Source organism: Mus musculus, chromosome 9 (assembly GCF_000001635.26).
Source record: "Mus musculus strain C57BL/6J chromosome 9, GRCm38.p6 C57BL/6J".
NCBI classification, from domain to species: domain Eukaryota; kingdom Metazoa; phylum Chordata; class Mammalia; order Rodentia; family Muridae; genus Mus; species Mus musculus.
In genome coordinates this window covers 75,832,389-75,851,110 of record NC_000075.6, presented here as the reverse complement: position 1 = coordinate 75,851,110, position 18,722 = coordinate 75,832,389, and the positions used below count along the sequence as shown (strand labels likewise).

The window sequence follows — 18,722 nt, the reverse complement described above, 5'->3', positions numbered from 1 at the left end:
GTAAAAGTACTTGCTGCCAAACCTGAGGGTCCACTCAGTAGAAGGAGAGAACAGATTCCTGCAAGCTGTGCTGTGACTTCACACTAGCAATGTGGCAGACACGTTACCCTGACACCCCACACACAAACAGAAGAAATAAATTAATGTCATGATTTTAAATGTATTAAAGGTATTGCTGGAAGGTAAAACCTTTATTGGCTTTGTAGGATTAAAAAGCGTGGAGTATTAGCACAGAACAGCTGATGTCAGTCTGAGCAATGCCCAGGGTGAGAGCATCGGCAAGCAGACATGTATAAAGAATGAAAATGTGACTTGCTAGAGTAAGCTCAAGAATAAAGCATGTATAGTTTATGAAATTCACTATGTATTGTTTGGTTGGACAATGCATACATTTAACACTAATTATCATGTTTGTTTAAATAGTCATGAGAGACAAAGGCATACTGAGCTTTGGTCACTCTTTTGCAGTGGACAGAGGGCAACTGAAAATTTTTTTTAAAAATGAGAAATCTGTATTCTGTGATAAGCTCTAAGATGTTATCCCACTCACAAAACCCTGGGGTCTCAACTTACATGGCTTTAAAAGGCTAAAAAATACAGACTTCAAACCCCAGAGGAAATCTCAACCATATTTATTTTTGTGTAGAAATCTTGCCATTTTTACTATGAATGTACATGGGTTTTTCTCATTGGATAATTTTACAAATAATAATATGAAAATGATCAATGTATTTGTGTTCTTTGACTGCCTTTTAAATATCTAAGGCCATTACTCAAACAAAAGCCTGATTTTCAAAACTTTAGACATTGTGACAGGCCGTGCTTTAATGCCTTTTAAATGATATAAAAATATGATACAAACAGAAACCACTCAGAAATATGAAAATTTTTACACTGAATTTTATGATTTGCTTTGTTAATGAATGCTTTCTTAGGACACTATGGGGGAAAAAAAGAATATTAAGCTGGTGAATGCTGTAAGGTTTCTCTGGAAATGTTAACAATCTCAGACCTTCAATTACAAAATGTCTATGTGGCCTCTTACTCCTTGAGAATGTGTATACGCTAGGTATTTCTCCTCTGCACGTACACGAAAAGCTGAGTGACCTTTCTTTCTTCCTTTGTCTCCACCAATGTCTCCGTCTCTGATTTATGCAAGAAAATATTTTGACTTGTGGGCATAATGCGGCCTGTTTAAGATGATGGGTGTCTGTGCACTGCATTCTCTCTGTATAAGGTACTTAAGCGTTGGAGGTGCCTGAAGGTTAAGCAAGCGCTCAGGTTACCATTGGCTTGTTGTTATCTGATAAGATCTTAGAAAGTTTCTGAGTGCTGATCTCCTGTGATACAACAATTTACATTGCAACTAAAGGTCAACTAAATGGAAACGTAGTTCATTACATAACAGAACAATCCCATGGTCATTAGCTGTAAATTTTTTTAGACTTTTTTTTCTCATATCTGGGCCCAAAAATCTGCTTGTTTCACACATTAATTTAATTTCTGGACTATAAAGAAAACAACTACTTTTGTCTATGCATTCTATTTCTTAAAGTATTTAAAGATAAACCTTCTTCAAGAGGATATCCTCTTCATTTATACTTATAACTCATTCAAAACTCATGCTTTCATTATCCCCAACATTAAACAATATACAGAAGGTATATTCATCTAGAAGAAAGCATGGTCATGTATGTTCCTTTTCTACCTGGAACAGTGGGCAGGATGTGTGATTCATGTCAGTTCTAAGATTTAGAGACTCGCTATTTATTTATTTGAGACCAGCAGTCATTTTTGTTACCATAAATTTACCAAGGGGGTAGGCTCCAAATGACTTCATTGCTTTCTAAGATAAGATTCAGATAATGGAAAGGAATGCTATTAAATCTTTAAATGTTTTCTAAAATCCTTCAGTGGATATAGTTCAACCTTTTGAACTTCAATAACTTGATAGTGAGATACTGCATTCAAAACAATAGGGTCAAAAGAAAACGATCGCCCTTGGTCTATAATTTCTTCTGCTACTTATTTGCACTGTCAAAAGATATTCAGATTAATCAGCCACATAGATCATCTGACCCTTGAAACAGATCAATAGTCATTTGGCAACACAAAGTAATATATGGATGTCTTCGTCTGAGGCTTCAATGACAGTCCCACATATACTAAAGGTAATACAATAAATTTTATTAACCAGATGGTTCTATTTTAAAAGAATAAATTCAGGAAAGAAGAAAAAAAGATTCAATTTTCACTCATGCAAACTTGCTTGAGTGAAATTTACATTTTAGAATAAATTTGATAATTTGCACATTGGTCTAAGGTACATGAAACCATTAGATGCTGTCATATATGTTTCTGATTATAAATAGGCTAATGGACCATAAGTCACCATGAAACTTTTGGAAATTCTAATGTTAACAGAAAATATCTAGAAAGATATAGGACAATATAGTATTGGGGAAGTAATTCATTGGTATGTTAAAATATCCTTGCATATATTAAGGAAAAATAAAATATTTTAAATCCCTCAAGGTTATAGAAAAAGGCAAATACTAGCCCTTGTTAGCATCATTATAATAGTTGTGAAATTACAGAGATTAAAAAATAAAAATTATCAGTTAAGGACTAAAGAACATAAAAAGAAAAGCCTGGGAAATTAGAGTTTTAAAATACTCCAACTTTATTGTCCAAAAAGCTAAAGACATTTTTTTTAAGTTTTCACAATGATCTTGGTGAGTGAACAAATCTTTTTTTACTATTAAGATAAAATTTTAAAAAGCTTTGTGAACCAATAAGCAGGAAAAGTGTTAACATCTGAGAAGAAGACAAATGTGTGTCTATGTTACCAATGTTACCAACACTTCAGTTCCTCTGGGAACTGCTAGCCCTTGTAAATTTACCTCAGGAAAAAGACACATTTGAACAATCTTTTCTACCTCTGTAATGAAAGAGCTTTTCCTATGATAAAGTTGTCCCATGGAGAGCTACCTCCACCCAAATGCAGAGCAAGGGACTTTTATTCCTACCCTACTGTGCACCAGCTGCTTCCATCGAATGTAGTTCCACACTTCCTTCAGAGTGGTCACTATTCCATTGTTTCATTGTTTTCAGAGTTAATATTTTAATCTATTGTGCTTGCTAGTGGTTTTTTTTTTTTTCAACTTTACACAAATTAGAGTCATTTGGGAAGAGAAAATCTCAACTGAGGAAAACTTCCCACCAGCCTGGCATGTAGGCTGGCATGTAGGCTTCCCACCAGCCTGGCATGTAAGCAGCCTTTGGGGGCATTGTCTTCATCAGTGATTGATGTGGCCCAGGTCACTATGGATGGTTCAACCCCTGAGCTGGTGATCTTGGGTGGAAAATAAATCAGGCTGAGCAAGCCACAAGGAACACGCCAGTAAGCAGCACTCCTTCATGAGATCCGAATCAATCAGTTCCTGCAGCCAAATGCCTCCACTGGCTTCCCCTTAGTGATGAACTGTAATGTGGAACATTAAGCTAAAATAAACCCTATTCTCCCCTCGTTGCTTTTAGCCATGGTGTTTTATCAGAACCGTAGAAACCTCAACTAAGACAGAAATTGGTACCAAGATTGTGATACTCCTATGACAGGCCTGCCCACCTGTTTTGAGGGAGAATTAGGGAATGACTTTCAAATTTCAAGCTAGAAAGGCCATAGAGTGGTCAAAGGTTAATGAGCTCTTGTGGGAACTTAGATAAGTCCTGAGACTAGTGCAGCTGACGGATGACTAGCTGGTAACGTTTCAGAGGGAAGTTTAAGCATCCCTTAAAGACTCTCAGGGTCATTTATACATATTTTCAGTTCAGAACTACTAAAGTGAAACCTGGAGAAACTGATACCAGACAGCTGGGGCTGAGAATCAGCTGTGATTAAGAATAAACCAACTTAATTGAGGACAAATCTTCTTGGAAGTGTTCCCTTGGGGTCAGCACAGGACACAGAAGCTGTGGTCCACAGCTTCCAAGGTTGTACGCTGGGCTAGCAGCCTACCTTGGTAATGTGTAAGAGTCTCCTAAGGAGTGTACTCCTTTGAAGGCATAAAGAGTGCCTAGACAGCAGCTGAGGCTTAGAACTGAACAAGCCCATTGTTGAACACACAGTCTCACGTACAGTAAAAAGCCCCAGAATTGAAAGGGTCAGGGAAGCTTGAGGATTGATACTATGGGTCTGGGTCCCTGAAGAGAACCCAGGAAAGGCTATCAGTGAAGGGCAGCAGATACCCCAACATATTGCAGATGCCAGTACCATGGAATGACCTCCACAGAGAGCAGCAGCCATGGAGTGAGGCCACCTTGAACCTGTCAAACAAGCCATGTGTACTGAAAAAATGCAAAGCTGGGGAAATGGAGTCCTTTGGGGCTCGAGAGCTGTGAGTCCAGACCTCGACACTGAAGTTTTTGCACTGTTAAAGTGTGGTTTTGATATTATTTGGTTGTGACTGTACCTTCCCTCTGGAAATAATAAAGTCTTCAGCTTGTTATTTTGCCACTTTGGAGCCTTTAAAAGAGACTTCAATGTTTGGGGGGAGGGTTTGGCATTGTAGAGAGACTTTGCATATTTTAAAGGGAATGGAATTTTAAAGGGTTTGCATTTTTTTAAAGACTGTGTGACTAAAAATTTGAGATAATGTTTTATATAGAAATATTAATACTAGCATACCATCTTGAGGATCAGTGAGAAAGGAAAGGTTGTAGTTGAATAGTTATGTGTGTGCTTTTGTGTGAAATTGACAAGAGGTCAGTTGTGCTGGCTAGAATTTTGGCAATTTGACACAACCTTGAGTCATTTGGGATAAAAGAACCTCAATTAAGAAAAATCTCCCAGGACACTGGCATGAAGGCAAGCCTGTTGGGCATTTTCTTGATTAATGATTGATGTGGGAGGCCCAGTCCATTTTGAGTGGTGCCAGCCCCTAGGCAGGTGGCCCTAGACTGCATAAGAATGCAGGCTAAATGAGCTAGCTATGCAGTAGTCCTCCATGACCTCTGCATCAGCTCCTGCATCCAGGTTTCTGCCCTGACATTCCTCAATAGCAGACTATGATGTTGAACTATAAACTGAAGTAAACCCTTTTATCCCCAAGTTGCTTTCTGTTATGCGTTTATCACAGCAGTAGAGACCCAAAGTACATCATCTATTTTCTTAATTTCTTCTTAGAGTCCCTATATATCCAGAGCAGTCGTCCTGTTCAGTCAGTTTTCATCTTCTATAAATTAATAGTTAAAAGTTTAAATTCTATAAGCTCTAACTAAATTTCTGTCTTTGACATGAATCAATTACAATGGAATTTAATTTTGATTAATACTCCAGTGGTCTTTTTCTTTTGATAGGGATACAAAATTTAGTGGTGTTTGTAAATCTCCTACTGTAAACCCAAAATTTTACTTTGACATAATGGATAATGACTTTCTTCATAAGCAAAAGGACTTTATAGGCTTATTTTTAAAAGCACTTTATATTATTTTGGGACATTAGACAGTATACTAACTAAGCAACATTTTGATGATTTGAATTCAAGTGAATCAGAAACATATGGGTTGGATTTTCCTTGACACACAAACAAGTTTGAAAATAAAAGAGAAAAAGTCATTGGCAAAATTCAACCTGAGTATTGCCAAATATAAAATGCCTAAAAACAGGGCTTTTAAACCAACATCCTAATGAACCCCAAAATACTATCTTTGTTTTTCCATCCTTAAATTATTCTATAAATTTGTGTTTTAAAAAGAAGGAATTAATTTACTCGGAAGATTTAAACACATAAAGTACCAAAGAATGGAAAATTACCATGTTGGGACGTTGGATGGAGATGTTAAGTCTTAAAAGTGAGATTAAAGTACTATCTAATAAACTATGTACATATGTGTATAAGAATTACATATATGTGTTAGAAATGTTCATAAATACCTAGTAAGTCCAAGAATTCTGTCTTCACAATTTAGAAAACTGAATATCTTAAGTAATAGAAGATCTAAGCCTGTTTACTATCTTCTTAAAAATAGTGCCATCATGAAAGAATGCTGGGCAACTTTGAAAATTATTTTGTACGCTGCATAAAATAGCTTATCTGAAGTTTCTGGATTTTGCAAAGGGAAAAAGAGGAGATATGTTTGATTTGTTTTGTAGAGACAAACAAATGGAGCTGAGAAAATCATGCGTAAAGCATGAAAAAAATTCAGTAAAATATCTTTAAAGTCTCATGACAGATCCATTGCAGTTCATTTGTCAAATTGCTAAAAAGATGACTTCACAGATAGACATATTTTCCACAGGTTCTCTGAGTCATAATGCTGCTTTTTATTTCAATAGCCTTTTGATTTCCAAGATATATTTAGACCTGTTTTCCATTTTTCTTTATAGGGGAGGATAAATAAAATTTAATAATATATCTCTCTGGCTTTCTCCTTATTTTGTGTTTGAAGCTATTTAACCACTGGACTGTGGTTTGCTCTTGTTGACATGTGGGATACAAAGGCCTTATTTAATTTTCAGGATAGTTTTTTAAGTATAGCATATTACATTTTATTCACTTACATTTGGGTGCATATGTATATGTTGGGGGAGGTCTGTGAATATCATGATGCACTCATAGAAGGTGAAGGACAGCTTGCAAGAATCAGTTCATTCCTTCTACTGCACGGGGCCTTGGGGAGTGAAGTCAGGTCATCAGGTCTGGCATAAGGTGACTTTACCCACTGAGTCACTTCACTGTCCCTCAAGACAGTTTTGTTTTGTTTTGTTTTGTTTTGTTTTGTTTTGTTTTGTTTTGTTTTGTTTTAATGCATGTGTCCTGCACTGTGCCAAGCACAGTAGAACCAACTGTAAATGAGAGATGCACAATTCCTGACACCATGAAACTGACATTCACTCAAACACACAATCACAGATAAGTTCCTGTGGTTGATCAAAGCAACAACTGTAATTTCCTATGACTCATGATCTAGTTGCAAGAGTATACTATACTTAACTCAGATTCCATTCTCCTTCAGTGATTCTGTTCACTTTCTTAATAGTGCCTGCAGTCATGTTATACATGAAAGTTGTTCTGCCCAATTCTAGATGGTTAACTTTCCCCAAAGCCACCATCACTGCCATTCTCTTTATTTACTAATATCATTTCCTCTTCCAGGAATCAACTACCCCTCCAGTTTCCATGACTACTCCTCACAGCCCCAAAATATTTTCTCTTCCCCACTCCCTACTCCCCCCCTCTCTCTCCCCTTCTCCTCCCCCTCCCCCTCTCCCTCTCTCTCCCCACCTCTGTTTTTTAAGATCCCACCCCAAATCCAGGAATGTAGATGCCAGCCAGTGATTGTCTAGCACGCAGGAAAGCCTGAACTCTAACCCAACACCACATATATCTGGAAGAGTGACTCACGTGTGTAATCCCAACGTGCAAGAAGTGGAGGCAGGAGGATAAGATGATGAACATCTCATCGGGCACCTAATATATTTGATACAGTGGGATACAAAGGCCAGACCTCAACAAAACATAGGACTTTACTTTAAAAGTATATTCACAATCCAATGTTGCAAATAAAAAGTGGTCTGTTGGCTGTTTGAATATCTTGTTTTTCACTTTTCTCTGCAGGAGAGGATGAAAGAAACTTGATTGAGAGCCTTGAGAACACACACCTTCATTCGGACTGAGCAAGAATGCAAGGAGCTGGAATGTCTGGTCATTGCTGTTTATCAGAGAATAATGGCATGTGTAAATTTGCTATGAGGATGCAGTGATTAAAACTAAGGTACCTGGAGGGTCCTCAGTCTCCCAAGGCCATGTATGCCTCACTCCTGGTTAAGATCAAATCTGGTCCCAACTATGGGGAACTATAGAAAAGAAGCTACCAGAGAGTTAATTCTTGCTAAGTCTTTGTGCATACTGATCAGACACAAGGAAGGAAGTTACTAGAACTGACATGAAGTCATGTTGGGCATGAGTCTATGATCTAAATCTAAAGAGGCTATTTTGCTCCCCTCTTTGGCTGTAATACTCTTAAAAGAAAGGACAATGAGAAATGAGAATTTTAAAAAAAAAATCTTCCAGCTGAAGGAAGAAGCATTGAAGCCAGAGAAGGGATTTATCAGATGATCTTGAAGTAAAGAATAACTTCGAAAAAGAAACTTGGCTGTGAGACAGTGCTGGGCAGGTGACCACACTGCTTTGTCAAGTGTATCTCTTGTTTCCAAATTATACCTTATCCTCATGTCAAGACCCTAAAGATAGGCTGAAGTGGCCAGGGGTCAGTCTTTGTCCCTCTTGCCACTGTGGCCACATTTAATAAATCTTCCTTTTCTGGCTTTTACTATCTTAAAAATCTTGCTTTAAAAACTGCTTGAGCACAAAAGGGAAGCTAGCCTGGCACACTTGACTATTTTAATATTTTCACAATTGACTACTTCAGAAATTTTGAAAAGCACAAAAGGTAGGATCCAAACCTAAACTTAAATTCTAAAAGTTTGAAGTATTTGAAAACAGGTTAGTGCTAGTTTATTTTAGGCTCAAATGATGAATACTATAATAGTTTTAAGACGTAATTACTCATAAAACATAAGAGAAATAAATCAGGGACAATTATAAGGTCAATATATAAAGGCGAGAACCAATCCCTGACACTGTATACTGATAATCCCTGTATAATCCCTGATACTGTACTGTCATTGCAGACAGGAGCCTAACATAACTGTCCTCTGAGAGCTCTGCCTAGTAGCCAATGGAAACAGATGCAGACACCTAAAACCAAGCATTAAAATGAGCTAGGGAAGAGTTGGAGGAAGGAAGGGTTGGGGGACCTGAAGAGGACAGGTACTCCACAAGAAGACCAACAATGTCAACTAACCTAGACTCAAGGGGTGTCCCAGAGACTAAACCACCAACCAAAGAGCAAGCATGGGCTGGACCTAGGCCCCCCGAACATAAATAGCAGATGTGCAGCTTGGTCTTCATGAATGTCCCCCAAGAGCTGGAATGGGGGCTTTTTCTGAATCTGTTGCCTGTCTATGGATCCTGTTTCCCAAACTGGGAGGCCTTGTCCAGCCTTAGTGGGAGAGGATGTGCCTAGTCCTGCAGAGACTCGATGTGCCTGGGTGAGGTGATTCTAAGAGGAAGCCCCCCACCCCTTCTCAGAGGAGAAGGGTGGCATAGAGAAGGGGATGTGAAGGGAGGGTGCTGGGAGGGGTGCTGTGATCAGGATGTAAAGTGAATGAATGAATGAATGAATGAATAAATAAATAAATAAATAAATAAATAAATAAGTAAAATTCTTGGAGAGAAAAGAAATCATCAGTAAAATGAAATTAAATTGGATAGTGACAGAAATAGGCAAGAGTGGGGGAAGGTGGAGGGGAGAGCAAACGTACAGAAAATGTGTGTACAGTGTGAGGAGGGGAAGGAATTAAAGGAAACAAACAGGCTGATCATGTTTCATAGATTCTTGATTTGTTTAGTTAGACATTTCAGGCGTGTCCCTTGGGAGAATACTGGGATAAGTACACGCCACTAATTTAATTTCTTCTCCTTTGGGGCCACATACCAAGGAAGAAACAATTGACTCCACCCCCACAAAGCTGATCTCCCAGTCTGACCATAAGTGTACAGCAGTCTAAGACTGGGAGGATTGTTGGAAACTCATTTAAGTATATTTTCCTCAGTTTACAGTTATGACACTTAAACTTGATGATTCCCAACAATAATTTCAAGTCCATACGTAGAAAACATCCTACAATGCAACCTAATTGAATTGCTTACAACATTTTTTAATTCAGTATCACAAATGAAAAAATCTGTGGAAGAGTTTTCACTTGGGGGCAGAAGAGTCCAAGACTTTATCTAATAATACTTTCAATGAGAACTGATTTTTTTTTTAGATCAGGATTTGGGGGCACATGAGACATTCACTTGATGAACCTCGTGACATATTTAATTTGTGACTGACCTCTCATTCCTTGGAGTCACACATTGTTTATGGTGTCACAGACAGTCTATGAACCTGGTTATGGGAGAAACAGAATCACCAGGAAATCTTAGCACATGCAGATGCTACGTCTGTTGAGAGACTCCAGACAGACACTAATTGGGTTTAAGTGTGCAGTCTATTATGGCGAGAGAGTACTACAGCGAGAAAAGCTAAGTGAGTCACATTCTAGATGCAATGTCCTGATCCTGATTTTTGGGAGAAATTATGGATAGTGAAGCTTAAATAAGGCTATCGTCTGCTCAGTAAGGACTTTGAACCCCACGCTTTCTGAACCTACGTGTAACACGAGAAGGATGTAGGGCATGAGATAACAGATACCCACAAAGTGTATTTTGAAATATTTAAAAACTTTAAAACAAACTAACATGCTTTTGAATAATTATGTTCTACCTTCTTATTATGACAAATATAATTTGTGGCCTAAAAGTATAGGTTTAAATGAGAATGTTTGGACTCTGTGTGATCAAGGGCTGACAAGGTTCTGAAACAAAGGGCTTAAGCCTCCCTGCCCTTATTTGATTGTGCCAATGTTCTTTCTATATAGTTTACAGAGGCTATTCCATTTGTCTGAAAAGTGCATCCCTACAACATCTACCACTAATCGTGTCTTCCTTGTCTTTTGGAGTACTGCTCAGTTCCACTCACTATATTCTTCCCCCACACCATAGCAGGCTCAGTAACATCACCATGTGGCCATTACTTTGGGTCTCACACTTGACAAACTTCAGGAAGCCACTTCTGCATTTGCTTACTGCCACTGTATCTCTGGCATCGAAGTACACAGCACAAAGTAGGTCCTCAGTGAACACTTGAGTGCAGAAGAATTAGAATTTTGTCTGAGATTCCTAAAGTGACCCCTTCCATGGTTGATACTAGAACGATTGTATTTGACAAAATATCACAGTGTGTTAACAAGCCCCTGAGATTGCACTGTGTGATTTTTTTCCTGACCCTTGCTCCATCAGTATCCTATCTCCTTCCTTGTATTATTTATTGCCAGTCCTTCTGTTGCCTGAAAATATCCAATAGACTTTTTTCTTTTTAAGATATATGTTTGGATAAAAATGTGTGTGTGTCCCCAAGAACCACAACAAAGCCATAGGTCCACACACTTTCCATGTTATATTGCAGTAGTTTTGCTAGTTTCTATATGCAGCTTTAACAACAGGTTGAAAATGTTCCTAAGAGCAGAAGTGGTACCTATGTTCCCCACCCCTGCTCAAAGCTAGGCAATTCATGTATAGAATACATGAATTAAATTAAATACAACTCTATGTGCTGATTTATGGATATTTTGCATTATCCTAAGGAATGTGTTGCCTTGGACATAAATAATAAAGGTTCTATTAAATAATACAAAAAGCCATGGGTCTCAGCAAAGCCTCATTAAAAGCATTCAGATCAGGACTTACCATCCCCCGTCTCTGCACAGAGCTGTAAGCCCAAATTGTTCTGTGGATTAATCACCCAGTGGTTGCTGGTCACAGTGATATCAAAGACAAGCCAGCCCACATCTAAAGCTTGTGTCTTCCTCGTATCTAGCAGAAAAAGATCTGCATCCCTAGGGAGAGAGGAATGAAAAATAAATTAAAGGTTTGAACGAAGGTCATAATTTCTTATATGAAAGTGAAAATATTTTAAAAAGCACTTTAAAAGTAACAGGAGTTAATTAAAGAACAAGGAAACGGGTGACTCCAGTGGCAAGCGGTGAGACATCCATTGCCTACCTCCCAACCCAAACCCAGGACTTATTAAGACTATCTGAGAGTCATTTCTATCTTTCTGTTTCTCATTGTCATTTCATGCTAACTTAATGATCTTAATTTGGTTCCTGGTCATCAGGGCTCCCTCCAACAAACATCTGTAAGTACATACCCCTTAACAAAAAAGAAAAAAAGAAAAGGAAAAGAATTAAAATGAATTGAGGCAGAAATGAAAGTAGCTGCTCCAATTTGGATGAACGCGGACTCTCGGAGGAGCACAGGCAGGGGAGGTGTCAGCGTCTGTTTTGGGATAATTGATTTATACTTTATATTTTTCATATAATAGTTTTGTGGATAGTTAGGTCCAGAAGGAGTCTTTAAGTGTACCACTGCATGAAGAGGCAAAGCCTCGTGAGTGGAGAGACACAACCCACAGTGACAACGCGTGTCCTTCCCCTGTGAGTCCATGTTCCCTTGGAACAATCATGGCAGTGAACAGGAATGCATGTGCACTTGAACGATCTGAATAATGTCATGATTATTAACATTTAAAAATACATGTCGATCTTAATTGTGCTATTAAGTTTATGAACGTATGTTTGTTAAATCACAGAGAATGGTTACACATGTTCTCCTTCTGCTACTGCAGAAATGCATTGTAAAATACTGAAACTCTGCCAACATAAAAAAAATCACTAGTATCATTTTTAAATGAACTTTTTTACTGTTTTGAATCTTATTATTAAAGAGCATATTATATAGAGGGAAGAGTAAAGCTATGCTGTAATGAACTCCAAAATGTCTCCTCAAAGATGTTTCTAAAATATAGAAATTTTGAATAACTAATACACAGATTTAGAAAGATCAAAAATTGAAGTATTTCTGACAAAAATGAAAGTGAAACTCAAAATCAATATTTGAGGCACTCCATAGTCACTTTGTCAATTTTACTTGATTTATACTACTCACTGAGCCTTCAGAGAAATTAAAGTAAGTGAATAGGACAATCAAATCACCTAGTTAGCAAATATGGCACTATAAGTATTCAAAGTGCTTAGCAGAGAAAGGCTGAAGACATGCTGAAGTCTGATGCAGGATGTAGTTTGACATATTACAGACTTATGATGAGCAGGAAGTGCAAGGCAGGAAGATTCATATCATACACAAGTTTTCAGGACCCACTGCATTCATTTATAATCGACAACATCAATCAATTGTTTTCTTTTCCTAACTTGGGAAAGCCACCAAATATATAGAATATGTAAAATATTTTTAAAAAATAGGATTCCTCATAGTTTTAAGGTATTTGATAATCATCTCTGAAGTTGTATTCTTGTAAACTAACCACTCTGCTCACTACTTAAATGCAAATCACAGTATCTTTGAAAAGACTCAAAGGCTACATAGCTCTCAAGATTGCTCCTTTTTTAAATATGATATAGTTTCCTAATCATTTCTTCAAAGATGATGGCCCCAATCATTAACACACTAGAAAAACAAGAGATTAAAAAAAGTGCCTGGCAAACACAGAAGTGGATGCTCACAGTTATCTATTGGATGGAACACAGGGCCCCCAATGGAGGAGCTAGAGAAAGCACTCAAGGAGCTAAAGGGGTCTGCAACCCTATAGGTGGAACAACATTATGAACTACCCAGTACCCCCCCTCAAGAGCTATGTCTTTAGTTGCATATGGATCAGAAGATGGTCTAGTCGGCCATCAATGGGAGGAGAGGCTCTTGGTCTTGCGAAGATCATATGCCCCAGTACAGAGGAATTCTAGGACCAAAGAAAGCAGGAGTGGGTGGGTTGGGGAGCAGGGTGGGAGAGAATATAGGAGACTTTGGGAATAGTATTTGAAATGTAAATGAAGAAAACATCTAATAAAAAATTTTTGAAAAAGAGGTAGCTTTGGATGTAAAGTGTATGTATGTGCACGTGTTCACATACATATGTCCATGTAAGTGTATGTGCATGCATTTAGAGGCCAAAATTTGATATGACATACTTTCCTCAATCACTCTCTATGTTGCTTTCTGAGATGGGATCTCTCCTGAGCCCAGAGATCACTTATTCTAAGGTGCTGGCCAGGGTGGTCCAGGGTTGTCCAGGGTGGTCCAGGGTGGTCCAGGGCTGCTCCCGCTCCTGCCCCTCATCACTGAGATTGCTGCTGTGCATCACCTCACCCTGTTTTTTATTTTTATTCTTTGGCATGGGTGTGAAGGTACAAACTCAAGTCTTCAGGCTTAAGTGGCAAACAGTTTACCAATAATGATGTCTCCCCAGAGCCCACAAAGGGATCATTTTGATAGGTTACATCAACGAAGTTCTTCAGGTAACCATTTAGGTGATATTTTCTATTATTTTAAAACTGTATTACATCATCATTCCATAAGAGAAAAAATATCTAAGGTCAAGACACAAATCTTTCTAATGTGTCCCTCTTTGCTACTAACAATAGATTTAATGCATACCTTTAGAGGGAAACCATGCCACAGACTTGTGCAAGCTTTAAATGTCTGCATTTCTGTGACAAATTGCAATGCACCAGACGACAAATCAAAAAAGGGTGGTATCAAAAAACTATGCATTCTAGTTCACCTTGGAAGGGTTCAGATAGTCAACTGATTTCATAGGTACCAACATGGTTTCCTATTCTTGAACAAAACTGTTTTATTCTAATTATTTCTTTTGTTTCTCCTTTTTCTATTTATATAAAAACTTGCACATTACCTCCAGACAATAAAATTTGTTTTAGGGTAATAAATTATATTGCCAATGAACACAGTAGCAGCCATTCTATGAGTTCATTCAAGCGTGCAATCCTTTTTCTTTTTTTTTCAAGACAGGGTTTCTCTGTGTAGCCCTGGCTGTCCTGGAACTCACTCTGTAGACCAGGCTGGCCCTCGACTCAGAAATCCACCTGCCTCTGCCTCCCAAGTGCTGGGATTAAAGGTGTGCACCACCACTGCCTGGCCATGCATGCAATTCTATTCACAATTGTAACTTAAAATAAACCCGCTCTAAGTCTACAGGAAATTAGGTGTGAATTCCTGTGTGTTATAAAATTTCTCTACAAAGAACTTTTATCACCAAGAATAGTTTTTAAAAGCCTTATCATTTCCCATGAACAGTACACAATAAACCTGTTACATTTGACTGTTGTTCCTAAGGATCGAACTTAGGACCTCATGCATGCTAGTCAAGAGCTCTGGCAATGCGCCAGTACTTTGACTGGAAGAAAATAAAATCTTATTGTTTTAAGGTACCCACACTGTTAGTAGTTTGCTATAGCCACTTCAAGGAATCCATACACTCATTGAATTGGAAGACTCCCCACATGAAACAGAGAGTTCACTAATATAAAGTACTGAGGAAAACAGGGAGAAAGAAAGCCTATGAGATCCTTGGGCAGTGAGGCTATCAGTGGATGACAGGCAACAGTAGAGGTTTAGAAATCTAACTGCAATGGCTGAGAAATGAATGAGAAAGTGAAAGGATTGGAGTGTGATTTGGGGGGACTAAGGGAAAACGGAAGCAAGTAGGAGAGGTTCTCCATTAAATGATAAATAATGTTGCTTATACAGTGCATTTAAATACATATTCATAAGACAAAGCGTTTACTATGTTAACACAAGAAAATCTTGGTTAGACAATATTGGATCTCCTTTAAAACCAGCATGTACTGTTATGTCTCCATAGCACTACACTTGAAGTTCAAATACAAAACTTCTTTATGAATAAAATCACTTGTCAAGAGGCAGAGGATTAGCTAATATGCTTACTTTTGATCATAAACCAACAAGTACAGTAACATTTTTACTGCTTTTATTTATATACTCTTTTGACCTTGCAATGGACAGCATCTCCATTTGCATTTTTCTGCATAGTTCTATGAAAGGTGCTGTATGACATACTTGTGGATAATGTGTTTTCTTGCTTCCTTCTCAGTGCAACTGACACACATTTCACACTGATAATTTTCCCACAACCTAAAGCAGGAATGTAAGATGCTTTGGATCCTCTGCGTCTTTGTTAGAGTTTCCATTTCAGAGATAAAACACTGATCAAAAGAAACTTGTAGAATAAAGATTTCATATTCTAACAAAACAACTCTATCAGCTGGAAGACAAATATTCAAACATGTGAGCCTATAAGGGACATTTTATATTAAAACAGAATGTGGCCAAGAAGAGCTTGGAGAAACTGCTAGGACATTTGCCATTCTACTTCATCTCTACAAGGCACAGTCACATCTCCACACTGCCCAGGCTTTCTCAAATTGAAACTCTTTCATCATCTCTCTTGATTTTTTTCTTTGAATAACTTATAAATTCTAGGAAAATAATTTACTTACATGACATTCATATCATGGCTTATATGGGAAGGAAATTACTGGGTCAGGAACTCAAAATTAGTGATATAATCAGTTACCAAACAAAAATTCCTCGTCTGTCTCATCACATAAATATTGCCACCACACTCCTGAGGAATTAATCTGGTACTGAGCTCACTAGCTAAACATATCACAATAATAAATTATAGTTTCTAAACGCTGTCTTAAAGTTTGCCCAGTCCCCAGTGGATACATCTACCAGACACTCAGGGAGCCCAGCAGAAGAGAGTGCATACAGAGATTGCAAGAGGATCATGGAGTTTGCCATGAGATGTTGTAATGGCAGAAGCTATATCCACAAAGACTCACCTATCTGACTGCTTAAACATGAGCCAAACAATGATGGCACAAATGGATGTGCCAAAGAGGATGGGGAAACCCCAGAGACCTCAACCCTACACAAAGAATGGACAACTAGATAAGCGAAAGGTGGGAGAGATAGTTTTCCTGGAGGAAAGCATCACAGGTGGTTATCCAATACCAAATAGTCAGCCCTGAAAGCATACACACAGGTAACATTAAACTCACTGAGCAGGTTGTATACAGGAATAGATAGATAGATAGATAGATAGATAGATAGATAGATAGATAGATAGATAGATAGATAGATACATACATACATACATACATACATACATACATACATACATACATAGACTGTATATATAGATATCTGTAGTAGGTTGTACTTAGAAACTTATTATATATAACTATATATTATACATATATTTATATATAAACTGTTGTATACTTTTATATATTTAAATTTTATATTATAATAGATATAATATATATTCCTAAATACAACTTATATGTGCGTATGCTATATATACATATATGCATATAACAACAATGAAAAATGCCATGAACTTGAAACAAAGCAGGAGGAAGATATGAAAGGGCTTGAAGAGAGGAAATGGAAGGGGCAGTGATCTAATTATGTTATAATATTAAAAATAAAAGTAATATGTAGAAAAAAGGTAAAGTTTAGATTGTGTGCTGTTTTTAGATGTTTTTAGATGACCCTTACTATTTCATACAAAACAAACACGGACTTCTAAAATTCTGAAAAACATGAGTATCAGTATTCCAGAATATCTGATTCTGTGTCATATTTTAAAAATCAGCACTTGGGATCAGGTTATTCTTTGTTGGTTAAAGGAGATGCCTGGTGTCTTTTAGAAGGTTTAGTAGGACGCACTATACACACTCAGCATAACCACACATTCAATGCCTGTAGTATACACCCAAATCCCACACCATCCCCGTCAATGTGACAACCAAAAATACATTCAGACATTGACAAATGTTCCCTAGGGAGCTGTGGGGCCCCAGTTGAGAACCAGTGATAGAATAAAGCTTGATCCCTGTATACCAAGAAATGTAGGCTGTGCTTGACTGCTGCCTTGCACTAGCAGAATCAACTCCGCCCCCTTCCAGAGTCCTCCTCTGCTCTGCAAGTCTCATGAGGCCAGGAAATCTTCCAGTGTAGAAGCTGTCAACACACATTTATTTGGAAGAATGTCCACAGAAGAATCCCAAGTCTTAAAGAAGCACAAAGGGGGAGAGATGGTGTAAACGGGAAGCTGACTATGGACTGAAATGATGACAGCAGAGCTAAATACACCAAGGAGTGAAGGCAGCTAATGACCTTGGGCAGTCTAGCCTAAAATGTTTGTGCAGTGGAGTCCAGAAATGTATGCCCATAGAGCATCAGACTCCTAAAAGGCTCGCGCACGCATGTGTGTGTGTGTGTGTGTGTGTGTGTGTGTGTGTGTGTGTGTGTAAGTGTGTGTGTGTGTGTGTGTGTGTGTGTGTGTGTGTGTGTAAGTGTGTGTGTGTGTGTGTGTGTGTGTGTGTGTGTGTGTGTGTGTGTGTGTGTGTGTGTGGTGTGTGTGATGTGTGTGGTGTGTGTGTGTGTGTGTGTGTAATTTTTAATTCAAATGTAACACTTTAGTACAGCATCAGACACATGTGTCTGTTAAATGTACATCACAACCTTTGTGGCTGTTGATCAGTTTGTTTGTATAATATGATTTAATTAATAACATTTTAGGTATTTTAACATTTTAATGTATAGTATTTTAAAGTTAAAATCCAACCCTTCCTCTGCCTCTAGAAAGTTCCTATCCACCCTGAATGATAAGTCCCAGAGCCCTCCCCTGAAACCGGTCCCCCACCCACGTGAAGAACTCATTTCCCTTCATTCACATTTCCACATCACTTAGTGCATACTTACATCATAGTTCTTAGCACATTGTATTATTGTTATTAAAGTCTGTGTGAGGCAAGCTGTCTACATCCCATGTCCCCCAGGCTATGAGCTTTTGAGATCTTATTTACTCGGCCTTAGGCCCTCTGTGCTTGCTCAACAAAAGCGTGCGTGTGGCGCTCAGCTGCATGAGCTGGAAAATTTAATAGTGTGGAAACCTCATTTCTCAATAATGTCAATATATGAGGTGTGACTGAAGAGCGGTGCGTTCTGTATGAGATTTGGAGTTGTTGGTTTTATATAAAACGATTAAAATAAATGAAATGATAGAAAAATGTGTTACCTCTTTAGCAGGAAAAATAAAGACTTGGATACCTATCAGAACACTTCTTTAAATTGCACGCATTT

The 18,722-nt window shown here is 38.0% G+C and overlaps 1 protein-coding gene across 1 annotated transcript in view; it reads right to left on the bottom strand.

The window, feature by feature from the left end:
* The window catches only part of Bmp5 (bone morphogenetic protein 5), a 124,952-nt gene that overhangs the window by 49,206 nt on the left and 57,024 nt on the right, over positions 1-18,722 (bottom strand). Inside the window, exon 3 of the mRNA NM_007555.4 lies at positions 11,418-11,566. Coding sequence (NP_031581.2) covers positions 11,418-11,566 — 149 coding nt within the window. The remainder of the gene's footprint in view (positions 1-11,417; positions 11,567-18,722) is intronic.